The sequence below is a fragment of the Ascaphus truei genome, unplaced genomic scaffold (assembly GCF_040206685.1).
Source record: "Ascaphus truei isolate aAscTru1 unplaced genomic scaffold, aAscTru1.hap1 HAP1_SCAFFOLD_2647, whole genome shotgun sequence".
Lineage (NCBI taxonomy): Eukaryota > Metazoa > Chordata > Amphibia > Anura > Ascaphidae > Ascaphus > Ascaphus truei.
Genome location: NW_027455587.1, coordinates 6,470 through 19,331, shown reverse-complemented (window position 1 = coordinate 19,331; position 12,862 = coordinate 6,470). Strand labels below are relative to the sequence as shown.

General features: G+C 40.1%; 1 protein-coding gene across 1 annotated transcript; it reads left to right on the top strand.

Annotated features, from left to right (window-relative positions):
• Positions 1 to 3,535: 3,535 nt before the first annotated feature.
• LOC142481425 (acetyl-coenzyme A thioesterase-like) lies at positions 3,536 to 11,451 on the top strand (the record flags this gene model as incomplete). The annotated part of the gene is made up of 4 exons (XM_075582862.1): positions 3,536 to 4,252; positions 6,674 to 6,743; positions 10,678 to 10,738; positions 11,350 to 11,451. Coding segments are annotated over exons 1-4 (444 nt in total), but the record flags the coding sequence as incomplete, so codon positions are not given.
• Between the last annotated feature and the right edge of the window lie 1,411 nt (positions 11,452 to 12,862).

Sequence of the window (12,862 nt, the reverse complement as noted above, 5' to 3'; positions counted from 1 at the left end):
GGACTCCTAACAGTTCCCATAATCTCCTTGACTTCCTTTGGGACCTGAGCTATTAGCTATTAGCTATTAGCCACACTGCTCCCACTCTCTGGAACAGTCTGCCTCGTACAGTTTGCGAGGTCCTCTCTCTGGAAATCTATAAAAACAGGCTCAAGACATACAGTATGTTTACCCAGGCATTTAATTAATGAACCACAACCTGTCTGGCATATAATAACTACAGTACCGTCCGATCCTGTATTGTATCTTTCCTTGTGTTTGGTCTCTTCTAAAAAAAAAAAAACTTAATTTTTTTTCTTTTTCCATTTTTGTAACTGAAATGCTTTGAGCCCCATTGGGAGAAAAGCGCTATATAAATAAATTTGTTGTTGTTATTATTATTATTCATTTCTTTAAATTCTGCAATTAATTGTCTGACAGAGGTGAACATCGTGGGAATTGCATAACTGTTATTATTATTGCTTTTACAAGTTAACATATTATGTTGCTGTCTATTTATTACCAAGCAGTCATGTGAAACTTGTTAACAATACAAGTCATAAATACCTCGGCTATCAGTCAGACTTACTATCTACAGTTGAACGCAAATGACTGTCTCGTGTTGTGTTCGCTGAATAACTTTTTTAAATCATGGTGATTTGTTTGAAAAGGGATCTAGGTCCATCAGGATTGGTATTTATCCTTCTACATCTTACTTGTATGCTTCCATGGGGCAAAACCCCTTTACTGTGGTCAAAACTGTGAGCAAAACATCTTTATTAAGCTCAAATTATTAATGATAATAAGAACACATCAATACATTGACCTTGGCCCCTTGCAGGCGCACTGACCGGAACACCCTCCTACTGTCTCTGTACGTTCTTCCTACTTACTGTACGACTTAGATCCTACATTTTTCGGGGCAGGGACTGCTTTTCCTAAATGTTACTTTTATGTCTGAAGCGCTTCTTCCCATTATGTGTTATTTATATTATTTGTTATATATATATATATATATATAACAAATATATATATATATATGATTATGTCACGTGTATTACTGCTGTGAAGCGCTATGTACATTAATAGCGCTATATACATAAATATATACATAAATTCAGACGCCTGAATCAAAAAAATGTAATCTAAAATTCAATACTGAGCCACTGCTTAGAAGCAAAACTGACAATTCCTTATAGTCATTCTAAATCTTACTTGTGCTTAGTATCATACCCTCTTGCTAGCATATTTACATTCTGTATGCTACAAAGAGGGTATGATGGTAGCTGACAAACCTTTAAATATTGATATGCCCAAGTAATGCACTTGCAGACCATAATGATATCGCCATCAGCCTCCTTTTCACGAAAGGAACCAATCCCAGTTAATCTAGGCATTCGTGATAGGGCATATACAGGCATACCCCGCATTAACGTACGCAATGGGTCCAGAGCATGTATGTGAAGCGAAAATGTACTTAAAGTGAAGCACTACCTTTTTCCACTTATCAATGTATGTACTGTACTGCAATCGTCATATACGTGCATAACTTATGTAAATAACGCACGTGTATCAGGCTCTATAGTCTCCTCGCTTGCGCACAGCTTCAGTACAGGTAGGAAGCTGGTCTTGCTGTTTAGGACGTGCTGACAGGCGCATGCGTGAGCTGCCGTTTGCCTATTGGGCGATATGTCCTTACTCGTGAGTGTACTTAAAGTGAGTGTCCTTAAACCGGGGTATGCCTGTATTGTATGACCTTAATTTTGGAGGAATACGGTACACTTTGTTAAAGAGGCAGGGCGCGCAGCACTTTTGTTTTAATATACAGTATGCAGCCTTTGATTACCTTTATTGAAAACGAATTACCTAAGCTGCTGCTCAATTAGTTCTCCTGTGATCAATTTGCAAACATTCTGCTTTCCAGGGTTCACTAAATAGCTGCCTTTCCATTTGAATCAATTCTTTGGTCAGTGCAACTCAGCAGCTACAATATATTCTTATATTACTACGGTAACATTATCTATTCTTACAGTTTGCAGCTAAAACTGATGGGAATATTGGCAACAAATGATCACAAACAGGAAAGTGTTGCAAAGATCTTGCACTGCTGGGGAGGTGTGTTCTAAACTGGCTATAGAAATCAAAGGATGTTCATTATATTAAAACTCATACAAAATTGCATTAAGAGTTGAATTAAATAAAAAAAAGAAAATGTAGTAAGTATTATCTAATACTACAGAACTGATTTATTTAAAAAAACATGTAGGATATTGCTTGGATTTGTCCTTTTAGGCTTTCCATTCACTGCTTGAGATGGTTTATGTGCTTAAAAAGGGCAGTGGTACCATTCCAGTACTGCAACATAATCCTGTTATGGACACAGCTGTTTTGACACAGTTTCCATAATAATTTTGATAGAAGGGCAGATGAAACACTTAAAAAATAAATTGTTTTCCAAAAAGAAGAACTGATGATTTTTTAGACAAAGCAATACAGTTTAAAACTGTACCATGAATTGATTACCCTTCAACCTCTGAAGTCTCTCATTGTATGTTTCCTGAGAGATCAGATCCTCCCTAGTATCTCCAGCTATTGTAAAGTCTTAAAGGCACTAGATGGCGTTCGTGATTAATGTAACTTGGTGAATAGTTAACTACAGTTTTACTGTTATTGAATCTTTTGTTTTTCCTACTGATAAATTAGCGTAGTTTATGGGGAGATATACTGTATGTATACAAAGCATTGGCAATGAGGAAGTCACGTGTGCATCCAACAATATGAATAACCTATTGGTAACCTGCTGCATTTCTGTCAAGTGTCCAGGACCATTTGCTCTCATCCTCCTTTTTTAACCCCTTTAGTACCGTAGTAGCCACTGGAGAGGTTAAACTCACTGCCTTAGCATTCTGACATTTGTTAACACTTAGGAGCAGAAATACAACCCCAATGAAGGTATGGCTGAGCCAAAGTGCCCCCACTGAGCCAAAGTATGCTGTAAGTGCGGTCTAGGACATGTGATTGCGGCGGAATGACCGCCGGTGCTTCTCCACTACTCACCCCAACGCCGGGCCCTCTCACAGCCGGCTGCTTCACCACTAAGGTAAGTCCCTAAAGCCCCCTAATCTTAACCCATAATACTAATGCTACCCCGTATCGTAAAAAGGTTAACTCCCCCAACCTTAAAACCCCTTAAATTAACTCCCTACCCTAACCACTAAAACCCCTTACATTAAAAGCCTACCCAGTAAAACTTACCTTAGAAGTGGCCGGCAGTGGTGGTTCCAGCGGCTGATCGGCTGCGGCAGAGGGTCCCGCTGCGGCCAAACATTTGCGGTCCTTTGGTCGCGGGAAAATGGCCATGACCCAATGTCCCATTGCACTGTAAGTGTGGGGTTAGTTGACAGTGAGATACTGTAGTATCTCTTTAATTTGCATTATTATTATTATTCAGTACACACCAAACCCTCTGGACAGGAGGTGTGAGCAGTAAGGTATGGCTGGGTGCCACATGGGATCACAGCCAGCCCCAGCCTGTAATCCCTGCTATACACATGTGACCTTAACACACTGCTGTATGCACCTTGTGTCAGCTGAGCTGAGACTTCTGACAGGACAGACACCTGCTGGAAACTCTCCTCTGAACAGAACTTACTGCATATATTCCATTTACATCCCCCTCTCCCCCTCACTGCATACAGTATACTCTACTCACTGAACATATTCCACTTACACCCCTCACTGCATATACTCTACTTACTGCACAATCTGTGCACACATTACTTATTACCCATACAGCACTCACATACTCACACTACACATCCCCCCCCTCAAATCACACGCTCACAGTGCACACATTTCTCTCGCAGAAATCACTGCGCACATCTCTCTCACATCACTGCACACAGACCTCTCAGACGATTCGCATTCACAGCACACACTCTCTTCTTCCTCACACCACCTCCTGCACGCCTTGCACTTGATGCACTTGCAGCTCCCGGATCCCTGTCTCCACTTCCAGCCCGGAGGCTCCAGCTGCTGGAGCTGTTGACCCTTTTTGCTCATATGCTGCTGTCCGGTGGTGAAGGAGTGAATCGGCCGGACACACCACAGTGTACTGGGGGTCTCAGGAGAGAGGGGACAGCCCTGTGCACGGGATATGAGCAGGGTGAGGTGCAGATGTGTCACACTGTGTATCCCTGGCAAGCAAACCACAGGGGGGAGCTGAGTGCTGGACAGCTCCTCACATGGATTGATATCACAGCCTGCCTGGCAGGTAAGACTATTGCCCTCCTAATATACTGTACAGGTGCATCGTATTGTCATGGCCAGTGCTTCTACCGATAGGTCACACAAAACTCCACTAACACACCGGTTCATGTCATAGGCATGATCAATGCAAAGGAAAGTATACACCGATCTGACAGGTAGGAGCAGACACCCTGCAATACACATCTCATACACGATGAATTCAGAGGGGCTGTGTGTACTTATCTAACACCCCTGTAACACACAACTTTCTCATTAACAACGGTGTGGGTTAGGCCTCACATGCAGACATATGTATACATTATAAATACACAAGGGGGGTATTTTCTAACTTCACTGATAAATGCCACCCCTCCCTCTCCTCTAACATGCACTGTCTCTTCTTATGTACAGCAGCAGGGAAGATACTGAACGCACAGGATGCAGAGCCTGTTCTAGCACACTTCTTATGTGCAACTGTGCCTGGGACTATTCGTTCATTAATCCAGAATCAGACATATGTTCTTACATTTAAAATTCCTTCAATCTTATTTCTTTATAATCATTCATTGGTGTGAAATGTGCACGTATGCTGTATATATATATGTGTGTGTGTGTGTGTGTGTGTGTGCGCGTGTGTGTGTGTGTGTGTGTGTGTGTATGTGTATGTGTATGTGTGTGTGTATGTATATATATATATATATATATATATATATATGTGTGTGTGTGTGTGTGTGTGTGTGTGTGTGTGTGTGTGTGTGTGTGTGTGTGTGTACACACACACACACACACTATGGTGCATACCCTGAGTTTACTATATTAGTAATACATATAACATACTAAATATTTCATGGAAGGAGTGCCAGTGCAATTAAGTTATTCAGTTTATCCAGCCATCGACAAGTATAAATATAAACCTTGCTGGGTGTGGATGAAAGTGACAGAATTAATGTAAACAATTGCACTGATATCAAAGCATATCTGTTTAGTTCAATAACTGATTAGATGAAGGTCATATTTGCAATATGCAGAAGAAAAGATATAGCCACCCGGCCTATTCATAACACCACTTATGTCCACTAAGAGAATGCTCCCGGGAGCACAAGAATGCAGCTACAGTATTATAGGCCACCCGTAGAGTCAGACATGGGGCCTTTTAGCTGCATAGTTTATGAATAAGAATGATAGGATGGGAGCAACAACTTAATAACATCAAAACACATTTGTAGTACTTGCAGTAACAGATTGCTATGTTCAACTGAGCACTAACATCATGTGTGCCACAATATAGAAACATTACAATTAACAATGTTACAAATAATACATTAATAGTTAGGAATAAATATGGACAACGTGGCCTACATAGCGTGTTCATTTCCCTAGCTGTCGTGAAGCCTCAGACCCAAATTTGCTTTCTATGCAATTCTTGCATCTGCAAAAAAAGGACCACAAAGGACCCCAAATGGTCACAACATTAACTACTGCCTTATGAGCGAGTCAATGCATATTTGACTTTTTGTTGGTAGAGAAAGAAATATGATGTTTTATTGCTAATGGATTATTTTGGCGTGTGTGTGTGTGACTTTCTGTTGTTTATATTTGGACTCTAGGGGTGCTGGCGAAAAATCGATTGTTACTGCATCCATATTCCACAAATTTATTTTTTTTAAAGATTCTGTCTTTTACTGTATTTTATTTGTTTACTTATCCCCATGTACAGAAGAGAGTTTGTCGCTCTCATTTGGTTCTTAGCTATTTTATTATTTTGGATACTCCTGCGTCTTTCCCATTAAATTCTTATAATAATCTCCACAACCTCTAGGAAGCTGTTGCATGGAACCATTCAGTGAAGATTTAATCCTAACATGACTCGTTAGCCTTTATGCATTTAAAGGATTCTGTCATATCATTATCTCCCTCTTTCCATTCTTCCAGGGTGTACATTAATCTTTGTGCAAATGTTTTCAAATTTGCTTTGCATTTTCTGTGTGTTTTTCTCTTAAATTTCAAGTTAACTTTGCTCTGGAAATCACTAACGTAGATGTGAACGCAACATTTTTGCCACATTACCGTGACATTTTGCAACTTCTGCCAGAATATTGCGACAATGGCAGTATGTGAAAGGCGTGGGGCTTGGGGCCATTCGCCTTCTGAGTCGAAATGTGCAATACACATTGATTTTTACTACTTGCCGATTTTATGTTTTGCAAAGTATAACATTTTTGTTATATATTTCATGAAAAAATATTCCCCCCAAACATCGCACATCTCTAGTGTACATGTTGAGGTTATTTAATTTCCCTTATGGGTTTTCTGTTTAATGATGCGGACACAAGCATGCAGGATCTTCATCAATTTAGTTGCACTCCCTCTACTACTATTTACTGTGTGTGCTACAATTGTAGCATATTTACTGTATTTATAATATATATATATATATCTTTTCAAGCTGAACGACATGCTGGAGTGGCCTGTGTTACAGCTTCTGTGGATGACATACAGATTGAAGAGACAGCCAGGTACTGTACATCCTTATTCTGTTTATTATTCTCTAAAAGAAAAAAAGTCCAGAGGCCTCTCATCCCGTCTAACAGCAACTGATCCAGTTAGACAGCTAAGTTCATAAGTCCTTAATTGCTCTGTTAAGGTTCAAGGTTCATTCAAAACAATTATTTGCAGCTCAGAGGCCAAGTATTTAACTGCATATAGCACAGGTACATTCAATCAGTATTTATGAGATATTGTTTGGTCAGGTTGTGAAGCAAGAGAAGGCAAAGGTTGACATTGAGGTAATTATAAGTAGAGAAGGACAAAACATTATACATTTTGCCCATTTAAAAAAATATATTTGGAGTATGTGAAATTTCACCAGAAATTACCAGCTGCGAATCTTAGGTACTTGGATATTTAGTGAAAGTGGTTAGTGAATACGAGTGAATATATTGGTGACATTTCCAAATATCATGAATATTTGCAGAAATAACTTGAGGGACTCATTTTTAAATCCGCAAATCAATAAATAGCCTTTGCACCAACATTTTACAAATTTCAACATTTCTTAAAAATTAGAGGGGACTTTTGTATAATGAATTGGGTCGTTTTTACATCTCTAGCCATAATCTTATTTTAGCATTTTCATTAAATTTACAAACATTATAATTGGGGGAAAAAAGGTTTGCGCAAAACCCCAAATATTGAGAAGTAATATAACAGTACATCGTCCTTTCCATAATATTCAGAGGTCTTCTGGATTTAGAGGCAGATTTCATCAACATAGTGAATTATAAACAAGATATCAATATAAAGACTTAGAATCGGAATATACAGATTTTGTTAAAAATGATGAGAAGTCACATTGCAGTATAAGTATAGGAAAATGACGTAAGCAATAAAAACGTATATTTTGATTTCAGGACAGAATTTTAAACTAGAATTGGTTTAAACAATATTGAAGAATTCTGCCTTTTGTGGTCTCATGTAAAGATGGGTGGAACAGTACGAATCTGTTTCCCGGAAGTCCGCGGATATTTTGACCAAATTTGTCCCCCCCACTAAAATCCAACTGCAGATTGTTTACTTAAAAAGCAAGACAGATTCATTCAAATTATTCATTGAATACAAGGAGGGGGGGGAGAGAGAGACAGGTGGTAGAGAAAGAGGGGGGGGGACAGGGGGAGGGCGAGAGGATGGAGAGAGAAGGAGGAAGGGATTTTATTTTAATGTGTCTTTGGTTGCATATATAAACTCAAGCATCCCTTCAAATAAATTAGGGAGACATGCCTGTGCTGAAACAGCTTACCTGACATAACCGTCTGGGAAATATGCTAATGACAAAATAGATTTTTATTTTTATTTTTTGAATTATTGTTTTTTGTGAGGTCTGACTCACTCTAGTGTGTCACTAGGTAGGGGTGATTCTACCTCATATAGTGGGACAATTGGTATCTCAGGCTAATTTAGCTATTAATATTACTTTGAGTGCAGTTAACTGGGTTATTTTCGTTAATCTTAGAGTTAACGTGTTGTGCTATACATACAGTATCTTTAACTCTACGCACGCTAGTCTACAACTCTATAGGTATTGGGTTGAGCGTTGAGCCATTTCTTTAGTTGTTTTCTTATTCTGAAAGTAGAGCATAGGTGACCTGTGTCCTAACAGTCAGGAGCATTCATTACATTATTTATAGATAATGAAATACATATTACAATTGTTATGTTGGTCCAATTAGGGGTATCATGCAGAGTATTTTATTTCTAGATTCAATAAAGGTGTTTTAATTTTGGTAGTATGGCTGTCTTTCATTGTATTCATTACAATTGATTTTTTGTTTAAGTGCCCAGCTTGTCTGTTGATATTTAGATGTTTCACTTTTATACCATTAAGCGGAACAGATAAACTAGAGCAGTCATGCAGCTGTGAGGAGATCCTGACAGTAGCTATGAAATCATTAACCACAGCTTTCCTGGAAGCCTGTCCTGCAATATTTAGGTCAAACTACTTCATCAAGTCCCTATCGGTGTCCCATGTGATGCATCAGCCTCCCAGTAATAGTCAATAAAGATAGAGAGTAAACAGGGGGCGACGTATGGTGAATTCTGTGAATGGCATCAGAGTGATATGTATGTACAATTTCCGCTGTGCTTTACAAATCACAATACAAGGTAAATAAAGTACAAACTTTACAGACAGGTACATTACAGCACAAGGCAAAGGGAGGCCATGCCCCGAATAACTTACAATCTAAGGGATATTAGCTATGTTTGTTAAAATATACGTCCAGGCAAATAGATAGTCCATAGAGGGTACGTGCCCAGGACAATAATTAGAAAAGTCTTCAAAACAGTTTTCCCACATAAAGTATATAATCCCATATGTGTTTTCAGGGATCGCGGAAAATCAATCTTTTAAAATTTGCAGTAAGAATAGATCAAAATATAAACCTTTCATTAGTAATTTAGTTTGATCAATAGGCAGTCAAGAGGGACTTGCTTGCACCTCGTTGCTTTTCCCACATACAGTGAATTAAGATAACAACTTTGGTTTTGAAGTTGTCTTTTTCTATTGGCATGCTGTGTTATCAACATGAATTTACTGCCACTAGTGTCACAAGTAAGGCATGATAATAGGCATTATTATTATTATTTTAATGGTGGGAAAAGACTCCATTGGTGGTCTTATTTACTTCAGATTCAAGTGGATACCTTGTACTTTCTCACACACTCACTATTGTCTATTTTTAGTTGGCAGAGACTTCAGTAATGACGCCAAGAATTGAAATAGGATATCACATGAATTCCCGTCCCCTCCCCTCCTGCAATTGGTCCCCACACACCAGGATTAAAGTGCCTTGGCAAGGCAGAGTGGAAAAGCTGTGACTATGGCTGTCAGTGCAGTACCCTCTTTTCAATTTCAGCTCAAGAGCCCTTCCTATCTTTCTGACAAGGATTGTTGTCGGTTACAAACTAAACAAAGGTTTCTTTAAAGGGAAAGGAGTCCCATGGAGTTGATGATTATTATGGCCATTGCAGGGACATTTTCTGAAGACGTTGTGGTGCTTTTGCTACTACAGTGGCTTACATTTAAATAAAAAAAAAACGACTGCTTAATCAAACTATTGTAACCAGGTAACACGGCACCTAAATACAAGGTTGATATTAAGTTTTACTTTACTCACTTATCAGTCAGTCCCAATTTTTCAATTTTTAATTCATTTGGATTGATTGCTTAAACTAGAACTAGTCAATGCTCACTACACCAGTTTGCTGTGTCCAATGTACTACACACTGGAACAGAGAAGAGTTAGTTTGTTGTTTCCACTACTTGGACATAACCGTAGTAATAGAGAAGGTAAACACGGCTCAACAGTAGTGGATACAGTGTATACAGTAATTGATGCCCAAAAACACAATTTAGTTTGTTACTCCTTTTTATGTTGCATTTCTACCCACAAATCAGGGGCTGGGCATGTAGACAGCACCTGGCCCTGAATGTTTCAATATTGTGGGTTTAGTGTATAAAAGGGTGGAGAGGGAGATCCCTAGATAGCCATAAGAGTTGCAGACATTGTTGCTGTAACTGAGAGAATCTGCAGTGTCCACTCCTGTGCTGGTGTCAGGCCTGGAATCCTGTTTCAGAGGATATTGCAGGGAAAAGAAGGACAGGGGAAATCTCTGCAAGGAAGTCCCTGCAACTAGGTTGGCAGGGTATCCCCAGTTTTCCCCGGTTGGGTATCTGTTTGTTTATATGTCAATTGTCGATAACTTTTTCCAATAAATTAATTTTTTTAACTCTTGTGTTTCTGTCTGGCGAGTTGATCCCTGGTATTAGTCCTAGTCTCTCATGACAATCTCTACCTTAAGGTTATATTGCATCATTGATATGTTATATATAAATACTATTTCATGCATATTGTCTTATGAGTATTGCTAAGATTCATGTTTTTTTTTTATTAGGGTAGGACAAAACATCTGTATAAAAGCAAAAGTAAACAGAGCATTTAATACAAGTATGGAGGTAAGGCATATTGCATCATAAATTGCATAATATATTGCAGTGCAAAACTTCCAGCCTCTCTTCTTCTCTGGTTGGCCTGTGACAGGGAAGGAGCAAGTAGAATCAAAAGATGCCAACAAGGCACAAAGATAGAGGTAACAGGAGATAGACCGCAAAATAGCTATAAGGGAATTAATTTCTGAAGATTTACATTTCTAATGCAGAACACAAAACACGTCTACCAATGAGTCACTCAGATCACTAATCTAAGTCTAGTGGGAAGACAGCATTATTAAGAAAAGGCCTACAATGGTGAAACTGAGAACACTGTATCCCCTTCCCTTTCCCATATCGACAAATATTAGCATTGCATGCCCCTTCCCTGCTTGCATCCCAGCTTTGAGGCTACGTCCCTCTGCTTCGCAGCAAACAGAGGCCCCGGAGGCCCAATACGGAGGCTGGCCAGACCTCTGGCCATGCCCAACTTGAACCAGTGCCGGCCAGCCGGGGCCTCCCCCTGCTCTCGTGCCTCCCGACATCGCAGGGCTTTGCAGTAATATGGTTACATCCCTGTTAGTGAATATGACAAGATGTGTGACCGTTTGAAAATGTGCATTCTTCTTCCACTTTAGGTCGGCATTCAAGTTTCAGTGGAGGACACTTTTACTAATGTTCAGAAACATGTTTGCACGGCTTTCTCTACATATGTGGTTAAACCAGCTGGTGCTAAGAAGGTATGTTATATAACTAGGTGGAATTGAGTCAATGCAAAGTCTTGTCCACAAGATGGAGGAGTGGATTAATGTTGACATGGAAAGTTTCACTATTGGTGGTAATATCTTTTTAATGTATGAACAAGAAAAACAAATGAGACACAATAGTGTGAAGAGAAGTAGTAAAACCTTACAGGTCTCTTCTTTAACTTATTGAAAATGTATAAAGAACTGTTTTAATAAAAGTATCACAAATTAGAAGGAATCTACAATCCTGCAGGACCATTATAGTTACTAGATTTTTGCTCTTGCGACATGAATAAAACCTGTATGTATGTATGTGTGTATGTATGTGTGTATGTATGCATGCATGCATGTATGTATGTCTTTATTTATATGGCTCCATGCAGGTGCACAGCAGTAGTACATGTGACTTAATAATATAATATATAATGGGAATAAGCACTTCAGACATAAAACAATAGGAAAGGGAGTGTCCCTGTGCCAAAGATATTACAATCTAAGTGGAAATAGGGAGAACTTACAGAGACAGTAAGCGTTTGTAAGGGGCCAAGGTCAGTGCATATGAGATGTATACAATCAGCCAGTGGAGCTACCTATATGCTCCTTGAAAGAGGTGTGTTTTAAGAATGGTCCTAAAGGTGGAGAGAGGGGATGCTAGTTGGATATTGAGAGGAAGGGCATTCCAGAGGTGTGATGCAGTGAGTGAGAGAGGTTTTAGACGAGAGAGGGCTTTAGATACAAAAGGGGTCAGGGCCGCCAACAGGGGGGACAAAGGGCACTGGCATCCCGGGCCCCGTGTCACCCACCCAGTCACTGACTGTCACCCACCCAGTCACTGTCTCCCACCCACACAGTCACTCTCTCCCAACCAGTCACTGTCACAGTCACTGTCTCCCACCCACCCAGTCACTGTCACCCAACCAGTCACTGTCACCCAACACCCAGTCACTGTCTCCTACCCACCCAGTCACATTCACCCACCCACATTCACCCACCCACCCACCCACCATCATTCACCCACCGTCATTCACCCACCCACCCATCGTCATTCACCCACCCACCGTCATTCACCCACCGTCATTCACCCACCATCATTCACCCACCATCATTCACCCACCCAACTATCCACCCACCCACCGTCATTCACCCACCCACCCACCGTCATTCAACCCACCGTCATTCAACCCACGTCATTCAAACCGTCATTCACCCATCCACCGTCATTCAACGTCATTCACTCACCCACCCACAGTCATTCAAACCGTCATTCACCCACCCACCATCATTCAAAACCATCATTCACCCACCCACTCATTGTCATTCATCCACCAACCCACCGTCATTCACCCACCCACCGTCATTCACCCACCCACCGTCATTCACCCACCCACCGTCATTCAAAAACCCA